This window comes from Hyperolius riggenbachi, chromosome 1, assembly GCF_040937935.1.
Source record: "Hyperolius riggenbachi isolate aHypRig1 chromosome 1, aHypRig1.pri, whole genome shotgun sequence".
In the NCBI taxonomy this organism is placed as follows: domain Eukaryota; kingdom Metazoa; phylum Chordata; class Amphibia; order Anura; family Hyperoliidae; genus Hyperolius; species Hyperolius riggenbachi.
The window spans coordinates 50,851,740-50,867,448 of record NC_090646.1 but is presented as its reverse complement, the minus strand read 5'-3'; the positions used below and the strand labels follow the sequence as shown (position 1 = coordinate 50,867,448).

The window sequence follows — 15,709 nt, the reverse complement described above, 5'->3', positions numbered from 1 at the left end:
TGAAATTTTGCATTAGACGCGAATTTGCGCTGAAACGCAAAATTATGAAACCAAAATTTTGCTTACAGAATTTCAAATTATGGTTTGTATGGCAATTACGAAATTACAAATTCGTATTCACATCCATAACTAAGTAAACGCAAAATTACGAAAATTTCTGCTCAACACTAGTCTTAATGAACTGCACTGATAGTCTGATATGTGCTGCAGGACAGGGCAAATTTTCCATTCGCGAACAGCAAACGCGAACTTAAATGTTTGCGAACATGCAAACTCGGCGAACCCTCATAGACTTCAATGGGTAGGCGAATTTTAAACCCTACAAAGGCTGTTTCTGGTCACAAAAGTGATGGAAACGTTGTTTCAAGGGGTCTAACACCTGGGCCGTGGCAGCCAGAGAAGGGTCCATGCCAAAAGTTCCACCGAAAATTACAGAGTAAACGCAAAGTTGTATTTTAATCCCTAAAGGGTAGAAATCACATTACAATCCTACAAATAATGCACTGGAGTGGTACTCTGTGTCTACAACTTTAAGTGAACCTTAATTGAGAGGGATATGGATGTTTCCTTTTAAACAATACCAGTTGCCTGGCAGTTCTGCTGATCTCTTTGGCTGCAGTAGTGGCTGAATCATACACCAGAAACAAGCATGCAGCTAATCCAGTCTGACTTCAGTCAGAGCACCTGATCTGCATGCTTGTTCAGGGGTTGTGGTTGGAAGTATTACAGACACAGGATCAGCAGGAGAGTCAGGCAACTGGCATTATTTTAAAAGGAAAAATCAAAATTCTTTTCAGTTTAGGTTCCCTTTAATGTGGCAACAAATAGCAAGAGTGTGCACAGCTATGGGTGTCAGTGGGCTGTGGAGTGTCACAGACAAAAAAAAAATAAATAAAAATAAAACAGGAGACCGATGTACTAGCCCTCAAAAGGGCTATTTGGGGGGCTTTCAGCAAGTAGTCAGTGAGGAACAAGAACACAGGACTTGCAAATGCTTTCCCTACCTATCTGCAGCAAATCTGACCCTTCTTTCACTATCACTGAAGCCAGGGAATGAATCCAATATGACCACTGCAACTGCATTTTTACAGGAGGTGGAGATTCCATGAGGGGGTGCTAGCTGATTGGCTGCCATGTGTCTGCTGACTGTGAGGTAAGGGGTCAAAGTTTATCTCAATGATGATGTATAGGGGGCGGGTCGAACACGCCAAATATTCGCTGTTGGCTGCAAATGCGAACAGCGGATGTTCGTAGAATACTGTTTGCTGGCGAACAGTTCGGGCCATCTCTACTACAGATTAAATGGTAAGACAAGCAGCTGACACACGCAGGTCAAAGCTCACTGTTATAGCTATTTCAGAAGGGAAAGCCTCTGGATCCTAACAAGGCTTCCCCCATCTGGCCCAGCAATCCAGTGCTGTCCCCCTCTCCTCCCCAAAGTGTAGCGGGGTCAATATTTGCCTACTTCTGCGCAGGTGCACTAGAGGCTCTTGATTTGGGTAAGGAGGAAATAGCCAAACCTGATTGTATCTGCCCTACTGAGCAGGTGTGAGTCCTTTGCACCTGCACAGTAGAGCAGATACAATCAGGCTCAGCTATTTCTGCCTAGCCCGAATGAAGATCCTGAAGAGCCTGTGCAGGATCCTGGAGAGGTAAATACATTTTCTCTTGTCAAGCTTGTCGGGGGAGGTTTCGTGGGAGCCAGTGCTGGATTCCTGCAGGCTTAAGAGGTTGGGGCAGCCTCATTGAGACCCTGAGGCTTCCCCCTCCCGAGGTAAGTATCCCCCAGAGGGCATACTTACCTCGAGAGCCTCTTTAAGTGCATAACAATGCTCCGGGTGTCATCTGAGGGACAAAAAAAGCAACAAAGGACCAACAGAGGATCTAAAGGTCCGTACACACGTCGGATCGCTCAGTAGCAGCCGTATCAGTCCGCCGACAGTGCGTACACACGCCCGACTGTCGTTGAAACGCCCACCCAGCAGGAGGCAACGACGGACCCGTCGTTGCCTCCAGTCCGGCGTGTGTACGGACCTTTACACTTCCTAACTTCCCCAAATATTACAGAGTATATTTACTTATCGCTTACCTTGTGTGGTTGTTTATACACGCTCAAAGTATCTATTGTTTCACTTGTAACTAGTGAAATGTACATATTTTCCAAAGCCTGGGCCATCATACCCACTGCAATGTACACTTTATGTGAGGTCATTTTAGCAGAAAAATCCAATTGTATCCTCTCCCTTGTGGGGCAGTGATGTAGTGACCGTCTAGTTGTCAGTGGGATCAGTTTGTCCTTCAGTGTATTTCCTGATAGACACCCATAATAAATCATCAATATATCTTCCTGCAAGAGATCATCCTTGTTAGTATTTGACACATAGCTGCTGATAAATTCCTCCATTCCAGGGACAGAGAATGTTGGGAATGAAAATGCCAAACTGCAGTTACAGAAATAAAAATAGTCATCATCCGCTGACCAAGAATTGGGAAAGATAAATGTTTTTCTTACATAATGGCTGACAGCATTATACAGAAATGTGTAAAAAGTTCTGCTAAAGGTTCCACAAATAATTATGACTTCTGTGGTGGAAGTTTGATATTCTGGAGGTATCCGGTTATAGTTTTTAATGGACACAAGAATCTTAAATGCTATACAGATTCTTTGATTGGCCAGATACTTGCTCAGTTGCTGGAGTTCCCTCTCTCCATAATCATCATCTGATGCCAAAATCCCGACCCAATTCCACTTAAATGCCTCCAGCAGCTTTACAATTGCCTTATATTGAATGTTATCATCTGGAATTGTTCTGAAAAAGTTGGGATAAAGCTTTCTGTCACTTAGCAAGATGTCCCGGGCTCCGTAACTCACCTGGTAGAGCAAAGTTACATTCATTATACACTGTCACCTTGGTTCTATGTTATTACTGCTATCACTTATCAATAATCCCTTTTCTTCACTGGACAGTAAAAAATGTTCTCTTTGCACATTTAATGAACAATAGGGATGGCTCGATCCTCCGACTTTAGGTTTGCGAACCTCGAACGCGAACTTCCGCAAAAGTTTGGGGTCGCGCAAACTTTGCAAACCGCAATAGACTTCAATGGGGAGGCGAACTTTCAAAAATTCAAACATTTATTCTAGCAACAAAAGTGATGGAAAAGACCCAAGGGGTCTAACACCTGGAGGGGGGCACGGTGGAGTGGGATACACACCCTAAAGTCCCGGGGAAAATCCGAATTTGATGCACAGCAGGGTTTTAAGGGCAGAAATCACATTGCATTGCTAAATTGGAGGCATAAAGTGCTTTAAAACATCTTGCGTGTCCATACATCAATCAGTTAGTGTAATTAGTGTACTGCTTCACACTGACAGACCAAACTCACTGTGTAATGCACTGCATGCACACCATGGCGAGAGTGCAGGTGATGGCGGTTTTCAAGCCCATATGGTCGCCGGGCTGAGGTAGCTCAATGATAGAACAACAGTGAATGTCCAGCTGATCGAATTTGGTCTGTCCACAATGAAGCAACGACCTTATTATCTTGGGTGTGCCCCCCAAACCATTCATATAGCTGGCGTTCATTGCTTCATTGTGATACACAAGCCCCTTCACGGTGGCAAGGTAACAATTACAAAGGGGAATTGAAACATGTACATGCCTTTTGTTTTGTTGTTGCAGCCTCAGTGCAGCCAGAAAAAATTAGGCAGGCATGTACACAAACCAGATAAAATTATTATTGTTTTTGTTAGCGGCTGCTGCTAGCAGCGGCCTTAAAAATTCAGGAATCCACCCTGGACCCTGTTAGTGGTGGCGGAGAAGGCAGTCAAGCCGCCTGCAGGCAGAGATGCTGTGTGGGGACCGACTTAGTCTTGGGGCAGGCAGTCACACGGTGTGCAGGCAGAGATGCTGTGTGTGGGGACTGACTTAGTCTTTAGTGGGCAGTAGACCTCCGGGATCCATGACTCATTGATTTTGATAAAGGTGAGGTACTGAACACTTTTTTGACCTAGGCGACTTCTCTTCCCACTGACAATGCCTCCAGCTGCGCTGAAGGTCCTTTCTGACAGGACGCTTGAGGCAGGGCAAGCCAGAAGATGGATGACAAACTGTGACAGCTCTGGCCACAGGTCAAGCCTGCGCACCCAGTAGTCCAGGGGTTCATCGCTGTTGTCTAGGTTTGCAGTAAAGGCCAGGTAGTCAGCTACCTGCCAGTCGAGGTGTTGGTGGAGGGTGGATCAGGAAGGGCTAAGGCAAGGAGTTGGACTAAAGAATGTCTGCATGTCCAACATCACCATGAGATCGCTGAAGCGTCCTGTCCTTGCCTGTGTGGACATTGAAGAAGGAGGCGGAAGATTACTGGCTGTGGCACCTTTATTCCATTGTGCTGTGACATCACCCTTAAACACACTGTAAAGCTTACTTGCCAGCTTGTTGTGCAAGTGCTGCATCCTTTCCGCCTTCTGGTGATTGGTAACATCTCTGCCACTTTGTGCTTATACCGAGGGTCTCGTTGCCACCCAGTACAGGTCATTCCCCTTGAGTTTTTTTATACAGGGGTCCCTCAACAGGCTGGACAGCATGAAAGATGCCATCTGCACAAAGTTGGATGCCGATGTACTATCCATCTCCTCTTGCTCTTCCTCAGTGATGTCGGGTAAGTTTTCCTCCTCCCCCCAGCTATGAACAATACCACAGGAAAGGTGAGCAGCACAAGCCCCCTGCAATGCCTGCTGCTGTTGTTCTTCCGTCTCCTCCTCCTAAAAAAACAACAACGCATCCCTCATCTGATTTCTCTTCCCCAGATGACTCTTCCTCCTCCTCCCCCCTCCTCTGTGCTGCTGCAGGTGTTGAGGAAACATCTGGTTCTGCTGATGATTGTTCCCACTCTTCCGCCTCTTCCTATTTACGCTCCTCCACAGCTTGATCCACCACTCTACACACGGCACGCTCCAGGAAGAAAGCATATGTGCCAGAGATGACACCACTTGCCAGAGATGACACCACTTGCCTTTCAACATCACGGTACAGTTTGGGTTTTGCCTTTTTGAGAAATAATTGCGGCCTGGTATCTTCCACTGCGGTGTACCAATCGCAACACATTTTCAGAAGGCCTCAGAGTCCACCAGCCGGTATTGTAACAGCTGGTGAGCTAACAGTTCCACCAACCCAGCTGTCAGACACTGGGCAAGGGGGTGACTGGCAGACATAGGCTTCTTCCACTCAAAGATTTTATTCACGGACACCTGGCTGCTGTGGGCAGAGGAGCAGGAACCGCTCAAGGTGAGTGGAGGAGGGTGGCTGTGAAGGTGCAAGGGATAAAGTGGCTGAAGATGCTGAACCTGAAGGAGGAAGAGGAGATGGAGGGTGGCTTTGCTTTTGTGAGCTGCTTTTCCTCAGGTGGTCTTCTCATTGCAGTTTGTGCTTTTTTATCATGTGCCTTCCTAAGGCAGTTGTCCCTACGCAGGCCTTGGTCTTTCCACGGCTCAACTTTTGGTGACAGAGAGTACAGATGGCATTGCTCTCATCTGAGGCAGACACACAAAAAAAAGGTCCACACCGTTGAGCCCTGGGATGATGTCATTGTGGTAGTTGCGGCAGCAGCTGACCTTGAAGGGCATGTTGGCTGGCTGTCCATAGGTGGCGATACATGCAACGAGCTGTGTCTGACGACGAACTTCCCCTGCTTTTTTCAGCAACTCGTCTCCTCCTACTCCTCTCTTACTCCCCCTCCAAACTGTCCCCCTGTTCATCTCCTCTATTGGGAACCCACGTGACATCCATGATAGTATCATCATCATCATAATCATCATAATCATCTTCGACAGCTTCGCTTGTATCAGACACCTCACAAACTGCACCAACAGCAGGTAAATCATCATCCTCACACCTTACGTCCATACTGACGCCTAACGCAGACATATGAGGTGGTGTAACTTGCTTAGCGCCTTCATCTTGTTGTAACAATAATGGCTGTGAATCAGTTAATTCCCCATCAAATAACTCCTGCAAAGTGTCAAATGGAGCGGATGTGGTGCTAGTAGTAGCACTGGTGGCTGCGGAAGATGAGGTGTTCTGTGTTAAATAGTCAACTATGTCCTTACAATCTTGGGAGTTGATAGCACGTGCCTTCTGAACACGGAATCACAACAGCACAACCTCGAACAGACCTGTCGGGGGGCCTGCCTCTGGCTCTCCCTCTGCCTGCTGTTTTGTCCATATTGGGGGGGGGGGATGAAGTGAAAGGTATGCACTGACTTGACTAATACAATGTGCAGTCACACAGATGCAGTGAAAGGTATACACTGACTGCTGGTATAATACAATGTGCAGTCACACAGGTGCAGTGAAAGGTATACACTGACTGCTGGTATAATAAAATGTGCAGTCACAGATGCAGTTAAAGGTATGCAGTGACTGGTATAATACAATGTGCAGTCACACAGGTGCAGTGAAAATGTATGCAGTGACTGCTGGTATAACAATGTGCAGTCACACAGGTGCAGTGAAAGGTATGCAGTGACTGCTGGTATAACAATGTGCAGTTACACAGGTGCAGTAAAAATGGATGCACTGACTGCTGATATATAAAACAGCATGCGGTCACACAGATGCAGTGAAAGTTATGCAGTGACTGGTATTATAATACAATGTGCAGCAGTCACACAGGTGCAGTGAAAAGGTAGACACTAAATGTGTGCTGGGCCTGGCACAGTATAGCAATTAGTAAGGGCCAGCTGCGACAGACAGGGCTGTATATTTAGTGTCAGTGGGCCACACAAAGAAAAAAACACACATCACAAGAACATTAGCTTTCAAAAGAGCTGTTTTGGGGTGCTTTTCAGCAATAAATATCAGCAAGGAGCAAGCTAACAGACCTCCTAACTATCGCTTTCCCTATCTTTCCAATGTCTCTCCCTTCTCTCACTAATATCAGCAGCATACTGAGTGAGAAAATGGCAGATGCTGCTGCATTTTATAAGGGGGGGGGGGTGTCTCCAGGAGGGAGTGCAGCCTGATTGGCTGCCATGTATCTGCTGACTGTGATGTAGAGGGTGAAAGTTTAGCTCAATGATGTAGTATAGGGGCTGGGTCGAGTTCACATAAAGTTTGCGTTCGACCGCGAACACGAATCCGTATTGTTTGCTAGAACAAGTTCATGTTCATACCGCTCGGGCCATCTCTAGTGAACAGGTAGGAAACATAAGGAGGAGGGCCCTGCCCGAAGATTTACAATCTAGGCTTACCTTCCCCCACCGATACCTCACACTAACTATGCCTCACACTAGCTTTTTTCCTATGTACACCTAACACAAACTCTTAAATCTTTGGTGTCTGGTGCAGCTGAAGCCTAAGCACCCTAAGTAACACCCAAGAAGTAACACCCAAGACCCAGCTTTACTCACAACCCAAGTTCTGGTGCCTGCCGCAGCCTAATCCTCAGCATCCAAAGTAACCTCCACTCTCGCACTGCATTTTAAAAATGAACTGTCCAGTGCCGGACTGAGGCAGAGGTGAGAGAGGCTCCAGCCTCAGGGCACAGTGTAGGAGGGGGCGCACAACTCACTCAGCTATCATTCCCCTATTGTGTTTGTAGCAGAGAGAAATAAGAAAAAGGGATACATGGCAATGACTGCAAGCCAGATAATTAGAGATTAAGGTGTTGGGGGTACTGGAGCGCCTCTTAGTCTAATAGCAATCAGTGTGTGACGGCTGGGGTGGGAGGGATGGTGGGGCACACTTTGGTGTTTCAGCCTTGGGTGCTGGAGGACCTTGTCCCGTCTTTGGTACTGTCTAGTGTTGGGCGAACAGTGTTCGCCACTGTTCGGGTTCTGCAGAACATCACCCTGTTCGGGTGATGTTCGAGTTCGGGCGAACACCTCATGGTGTTCGGCCTTTTTAGTTCGGGTTCGCCCGAACAGCTCAATGCCCAGCCAAACAGGCCGAACAGGGCCCCTGTTCGGCCGAATACTGCCCCCCTATGGGGTCGCAGGCATAAGGGGGGAGCATGCCCCGGTCGCGGGGGGGGGGGGGTGTCGGAAATTCCCCCCACCCCCTCCGCTAGCGCTCCCCCCTCTGCCCGCTTCCCCATACAAAAATTTTCCGTAAAGTTCAATAGTACCTTCAGTGGCTGGCTGGCACTGTGGTGTGAGTGAGTAGGAGGAGTCCGAGTAGGACGCGTTGAGGCCGGGCAGCGGGCGGTTCAGCGGTAGTACCCTTGTGGTACTTCCGCCCTTTCTCTGACCTCACGTCCTCTACGTGATGACGCATACGAGGGTACGCGTGACGCGTACCCTCGTATGCAGAGGACGTGAGGTCAGAGAAAGGGCGGAAGTACCACAAGGGTACTACCGCTGAATCGCCCGCTGCCCGGCCTCAACGCGTCCTACTCGGACTCCTCCTACTCGCTCACACCACAGTGCCAGCCAGCCACTGAAGGTACTATTGAACTTTACGGAAAATTTTTGTATGGGGAAGCGGGCAGAGGGGGGAGCGCTAGCGGAGGGGGTGGGGGGAATTTCCGCCCCCCCCCCCCCCCCCCCCCGCGACCGGGGCATGCTCCCCCCTTATGCCTGCGACCCCATAGGGCCCCAAAAAGCGGGATGTTCGGGGGATTTCGGGGTTCGGGCCGAACATGCCGAACATCTGGCCCATGTTCGGCGAACGGACCCGAACCCGAACATCCAGGTGTTCGCCCAACACTAGTACTGTCTCCTGACTTTATACACAAAACATTTACAAAACATCACTGTCTTTGCAGTGCAGTGTTAATGCCAGCTCCACACTGCACAAACAGCATATTTTGTGACTGCATTCCACTTTAAAAATGTTGTCACCTCACCAGCCATTGTCATAAGGGTTTTACATCACTGTTAAATTAGTGTTGCAGTGTAAGGCTGACACTGCGCAAGAAGCATTTCTTTTTTTTTTACATTTACACTTTTAAAAAAGCCTCTACATAAAAGTAAAAGTATTTTGGGGGGGGGGAAGTTTGAGATTGAGGCCCCTCTGCCATGCCACTGACTTTTTTTTCTGACTCCGTTCAAAATGCCTTTTTATACAATTTTGGCCCCTTTTTAAAATAAATTTTGGCTGAAAATATGTGTACGTATATGTGTGTCGCCGGTGAGTTGGGCGCAGGGCAAGCCGAATGACAGCTCTCCATGCTGCCGCAAAACTCCCCAGTGGCGTTAAATACTCGGAGATGTAATTTGGGGTCCAGCAACCTCCAGGGCCCCAAATTACCCTTACGTGCCACGCATAGTATTTTTAAAGCCTTTCTTTTCCTGGTGGCTTAATTGTATGTATGCCATATCATGCTGTATATTCATTTTGCAATCCTGAGTAAATTAGTTACATTGTTTCACTTTGTTCTGTGCAGCTATAAGGCCCGGTTCACATTAGCGATCGCTGTCCGGATTCGCCGTGCTGAATCCGGACCGTATACTGTACAAACGGAACGGACGTTCGGCATAGCAATGCAAAGTCTATGCGGCCGTACCCACGCGTCCGTTCCGTACGGACCGGAGCCGGACCGGATCCGGACTCCGGACACTTTTCCAACATGCTCTATTTTGTAGGTCCGGATCATCCGGCCGACGCACCCGGACCGGAGCCTGACTGCACCATCCGGCAATAGAAACCAATGGGAAACGGAAAGCACAGAACACACTGGCTATAAAAACAGGACATTCTAAACTCCACTTCCTATGCGTTTTCTATGGTAAAACGCATAGGCCACACCTGTTTTATGACCCTTGTGACCTGTTTTATGACCTGTCACAAGTCAGTATGACCTATGACCTGTCACCTGTTTTTATGACCTGTTTTATGACCCTTGACCTTTTCTATGGTTTTCACATTGTAAAGAAGCGCGGAAGAGCCGCCGCCATGACTCAGCAGGAGGCGGCTCTTTCCGCGCATGGTGTGGCAGGGCACGGAGAGGCAGCCGCCTCCTCTCAGTGTGAGACGGCTGTCTCCGTGCAAGGCATGGCGGAGCACGGAGAAACCGCCGCATTGGACGCGGCGGTTAGCGCGCATGGCCCCAATGCGGAGACTCCGCAAAGCGGTGCTGGTGTGGCTGGGACACGTAGTCCCTCTAGGTTTAGAGTGACGCGCGCGCACTCAGGCAGGGATTATATGACAGCCAGAAGTGAGTCAGCTGACCAGGCTGGTCAGCTGACTCTGGCTCCACTCCTCATTGGTCCAGCACTTGGGGTGGTGCTGGAGAGATGCCTGTGTATATATACTGCTGGCTGGTCATTTCTCTGGTGTCTGGCATTGCGATCACATATGTGGGAGCACTCAGACCTGTAGTCAGATCCTTAAGTGTGCCGGGCCCAGCTGGAGCTGTAATCCTACACTTAGCTAGATTCTGTTATCTTAAAGTACTAGTTTTATTGTGATTATCTGTTATGACCCTTTGCCTGCCTGACTATCCTCCTGAACTCTGATCTTGTACCTTGCCATTCTGATACTCTGTTGCCGAACCCCGGCTCGTCCTTAGACTCTGTTTCTGCCTCTTGATTTTGTACCCCGATATATCTGATACCCTGTTGCTGAACCCTGCCTGTACCTAAGACTCCGCCTTCACCTACTGTATCTGTACTTTATCTGTCCGTGTGTTAACGACCTGGCTTGTCCGACCTCGAGAACCGACCTTACTATTAGAGGCGGTTCCTTGTCCTGTTAGTGACACTCCCTCCATAGGGTCACTCTCAGGTAATCCTCCCTACTCTCAGCCTGACTCCTCCCGCCTTGGAGAGTTCAGGTCTGCGGAAGGAATCCGTGCAGTACTCCTCACTGCTCTGAGGCCTAGTCCTCTTAAGTGTTACTGTTACACCAAACACTACACTCTACTCAGGTGAACAGAGGTTAGCTGGTATATCGGATTATCGGTGATACTGCAGATCACGTATAATCTGGTATACACCTGTATTCCCAGTGATACTGCAGATCACCGGTAATCAGATCATCTCTGTGCTTCACCGATCGTTACACACGTCAAGCTCTCTCCAACAATGACCCCTGCGCTTCTGCTGACCTCCCAGACCCCAGGAATTTATATAGTGTGTTATCTCTTTAAAAAAACGGATCCGGATCGCAGCCGTATTCATAGCCGTATTCATACCTGATGAAATACATATGCAAACGGACCGGATCCGGATAGGAACCGTACGGGTCCGGTCCGGTCCGGATCCGGTCCGGACTTCCGGTCCATTTTTCTCAAAAACGCAAGTGTGAACGGGGCCTAAGACCCAGTTGTTCAACTCTGGAGGAACCCCTGTGTTGGCGATTCTAACACTTGCAATAGACACCAGGTTGCACTTACCAGTGTATATTTAAATAAACTCAGTAACTGTGCTATGCGTAGAGTGGTAGAAGATTGGAGATCACCAATAAATCCAGCTACTGTTCCATGTTCCATACAGGAGTAATTAGGAGCCGTCATCTTGTGTCCAGACAGGATCTGCAGAACATCTTTTATAGCCTTATTCACACTTCCACAGGAATCATACACATGATATCCCAGAGTCATATTGGGCAGAATATCTGGGTTCCTGTTCATCTCATCAATGGCAAATTTAAATGCAAGAAGATTCCTGTATTCTTTCCTGCTGACACTAAAAAAAATGATACTGTCATACTAGCTGTGTACAGTATGTACAGAAAATATAAATCAATGACTTTTTTAATGAATAACTACTATAAGCCCTACCATACATATAGTAGTAATATTGCAACATTTAACTTTGTTGATTGCTAGCAGTGACATTTGAGGAACATGAGCAGTTTTTAAATTTTACAGGAATGCGTTCAATTAGCTAATCAAAGGCGTGCATGAAAAAAGGGACCGGCTGGATAACGAAATGGCGCTGGTGGATAACGAAATCTGATAATGATAAACATTGTTGTCAAACTTGTTTAACTATAAATATCATTTTAAAACAGCCAGGAAATAATAACGAAAAGATATTTACTTTAAAAATTGTTATGTAATTTAACAATAGAAGGGGAATATTGAAACTGCTACCATTCGTACACTGTTAATGGCAGAGGCCTCAAACCTGCTACAGTTGGTCATTATGTGACTGGGGTTCAAATTCAGAAAAGGGGTTGGGCAACAAATAGCCAATCAGATTTCTTTGCTGGATAAACTGCTCACAAACTTGGTCATTGAGTGACTATGTGTCAAGGTCACAAAAAGTGGGTGGAGTCAAAACAGATTTCCTCTGGAAAATGTAAACTGCAGCCCTTCTTGACTGTTAATGGCAGGGTTCTCAAACTCTGCACAGTTGGTTACTGGGTGACTGGGATTAATATTCAGAAAAGTGGGTGTGGTCTAAAAAAAGCCAATCAAAATTCACCTGTTCATTTTCAAAGGGCATATTCAAATTGCTGCCATTCGTGCAATGTTAATGACACAAGCCTCAAACCTGGTACAGTTGATCATTGGGTCACTGGAAGAGATGGCCTGAACCTCCGATTTTCGGTTAGCGAACCGGGTTCGCGAACTTCCGCAAAAAGTTTGGTTCGCATGAATGTCCGCAAACTGCAATAGACTTCAATGGGGAGGCAAACTTTGAAAACTAAAAACATTTATGCTGGCCACAAAAGTGATGGAAAAGATGTTTGAAGGTGTCTAAAACCTGGAGGGGGGCATGGATGAGTGGGATGGACGCCAAAAGTCCCGGGGAAAAATCTGGATTTGACACAAAGCAGCGTTTTAAGGGCAGAAATCACATTGCATGCTAAATTCAGGGCTGGCCCGTTCATGAGGCAGGGTGAAACATTTGTCTCAGGCGGCACTTCTGGGGGGGCGGCACCCACCTGTCCGTGGGTGCGGGGGGGGGGGGTGGCCACCGAGCTTGAGGGGTAGCGGGCAGGAAGGGGGTATTAGGCCTAGCAGCGGGGAGAGGGGGTTGGACCCCACCCCCTCCTTCACCTGGGTCCCCCATCTGCGATCCCCCTCCAGCTTTAAAAAGTTAAGTAGCAGCCGCTACTAGTAAGAGTCAATGGGCGGGGATGACTCACCTCTTCCGTGTTCCAGCGTGCGCTCCACTGACGTCACTTCCTGCAACGCCGTCCACTTACAACACAGTGGACGGCGTTGCAGGAAGTGACGACAGTGGAACGCACGCTGGAACGCAGAAGAGGTGAGTGATCCCCGCCCGTTGCCTCTTACTAGTAGCTGCTGCTACTTAACTTTTTAAAGCTAGATGGGGAGCGCAGATCAGGGGACCCTGGCGAGGGAGGGGGGGTCCAACCCCACTCCCCGCCACTTTGCCCAATACCCCCTTCCTGCCTGCTACCCCTTCCAGCTCTGCGGCCCCCCACCCATGGCTTGAGGAGAGAGGGGGGGCGCCGATTTTTTCTAAGTTTGCCTCAAGCGGCAAAAAGTCTAGTGCCGTCCCTGGCTAAATTGCAGGCCTAAAGTGCTTTAAAACATCTTGCATGTGTATACATCAATCAGGGAGTGTAATTAGAGTACTGCTTCACACTGACACTGTGTAACGCACAGCAAACAGCTGTTTGTGTAGTGATAGCCATGCTGGACTGGTGCGCATTATGGCCAGAGTGCAGGCTGTGGCGGTTTTCAAGCACAGTGCTTTAAGGCTGCTTTCACAGTGGGACGTTACAGGCGCACGTTAGAGCAGCCTGTAATGCAGCCCAACTCACAGTAATGAAAAATCAATGGGCTGTTCACAGTGCCCACGTTGCGTTACAGTGTAACGCTGCATGTTCAATGAAAGTGCAGCATGCTGTGTGTTACACTCAGTTTTAGCCACGTTAGACTGTTTGCACATGCTCAGTAATGTTGTTTTATTGTTTTTTGTGTGCAGGAGAGGAGGAGGGGAGAGTCCGCTATTTTGCCTAGCCACATGGCTAATTAATATTCACTGCACTGCAGGTTCTCTTCCTGCTAGCAATGATTCATATGAATCATTCTCTGCCTGCTAGCAATGATTCATATGAATCATTGCCGGTTCTCTGCCTGCTAGCAATGATTCATATGAATCATTGTCGGTTCTCTGCCTGCTAGCAATGATTCATATGAATCATTGCCGGTTCTCTGCCTGCTAGCAATGATTCATATGAATCATTGACGGTTCTAGAGACCAAGATGGCGCCCACGTAGGTCGCCTCTGTCACATGGCTCCCACATCTAGGCAGTTTTTTGTGTTTTTCTTATAGTTTTTTAGCGTTTTTCTCTTTAGCATTTTTAGTGATAGTTGTAATTAGCCCTCTATACCTGAGTATGTAGGTGGAAAGCTCCCATCTAGCAGCTTTCCGCCCGACTGCCGCTCCTGCCTGCCTTCCACATTCGGACACACAGGAGCTGTCCTGTCCACAGACCGCCTGGCTGCAAACCCCTGGATTCAGGCGGCTGCCGCTGCAACTCCAGCCTCTGGCGTCCTGATGCTTGCCTGACTGCCTGATGCCGCCCTCACACAGCCTGCTGCTCAGGTCCCCGCTCCGGCCTGCATCCATCTCACTTCCACGGCGTCTCCCATCCACAGCACACTTGTCCGGCCACTACTCCCCGGATCCAGGCCGCCGCTGCAACCCCAGCCTCGGGCGTTCTGTCGTGGGCCCCGACTGCCAATGCTCCCTCGGACCACTCTCACACAGCCTGCCGCTGCGTGGCAGTGGGGCCCACTGCCACGGGCCCTACTGCTCCTTGCCGCCGCTCGGATCCCTTCCCATCCCGAGGTACGTCTCCCACATGGCCGGCCTGCTCAGCTTCAACCTGACCTCCGGGTCAACACCCCGCCCAGCGAGGAGGTTAGGTAGACTCCGCTCTGTCCGCTCTGCCTGGCCTGCCTCCGGTCAAGCTGGGACTCTCTCTGCTGCTGCCGCCTCAGGACTACAGGGCTGCCCACACAGCCACCGCAAAAAGGCCACCTGCCCAGCTGTCTGGCAAGGCCGCTGCTGAAGCCGGCAGATGAAGGATCTCCAGGGGCCATTGCTGCAGACTACTGATCTCCGCCACGTCGGCCGAAGCCCACGTGGTCTCCACGTGCCCTTCACGGACATGCGCACGGGATATCGTCCCCACCATCAGCACACAGAGCCCCCCACTACAGCGCCATCAGGTGAGGCACTTCTGCCTCTTACCCACTGCCTCCCTGCTCCAATCTTGAGGGGTGCTGCAACCTCCTCGGACGGTCTACCCTCTCCATCAGCACACAGGCCCTTCTCAAATGGGAACCCCCGGTTAGCCCAAAGCCCTCTCCGTGCTCTTCCCTGTGGTATGCTGTCACCGCACACATCAATTACCTCGCCACCAAACGAGCACCAAGCAAATGCCGCCACAGAGGAAGGAGGGAGGGGGGGCCCAGGCCCGTCTCAAAAGGAATGGCCTACGCCTGTCCCTGCCATACTACTTACAAACGTCTGCTCACTCCCCAACAAACTGGACGAGCTGCTTCTCCTACTCAACAGCAAACCCCAGATCAGCAAGAACACCCCTGTTCTCTGTTTCACCGAAACCTGGCTGTGCGACAGTATCCCCGACAATTCTCTACATGTTCCAGGCTACACCCTCCTAAGAGCAGACCGGGACGCTGCCCTCTCGAAAAAACGAGGGGTGGCGGTATCTGCTTTTACATAAACACCTGCTGGTGCTCCAACACCACCACTCTCCACAAGGCCTGCACCCCAGATGTTGAGCTCCTTGCCATAAACTGCAGGCCTCAGTACTC

The 15,709-nt window shown here is 49.2% G+C and overlaps 1 protein-coding gene across 1 annotated transcript in view; it reads right to left on the bottom strand.

The window, feature by feature from the left end:
- Nucleotides 1-11,571, bottom strand: part of LOC137551286 (vomeronasal type-2 receptor 26-like) — a 62,810-nt gene extending 51,239 nt beyond the window's left edge. Inside the window, exons 1-2 of the mRNA XM_068271336.1 lie at nt 11,335-11,571; nt 2,582-2,872 (exon numbers count right to left, since the gene is read on the bottom strand). Coding sequence (XP_068127437.1) covers nt 2,582-2,872; nt 11,335-11,571 — 528 coding nt within the window. The remainder of the gene's footprint in view (nt 1-2,581; nt 2,873-11,334) is intronic.
- Between the last annotated feature and the right edge of the window lie 4,138 nt (nt 11,572-15,709).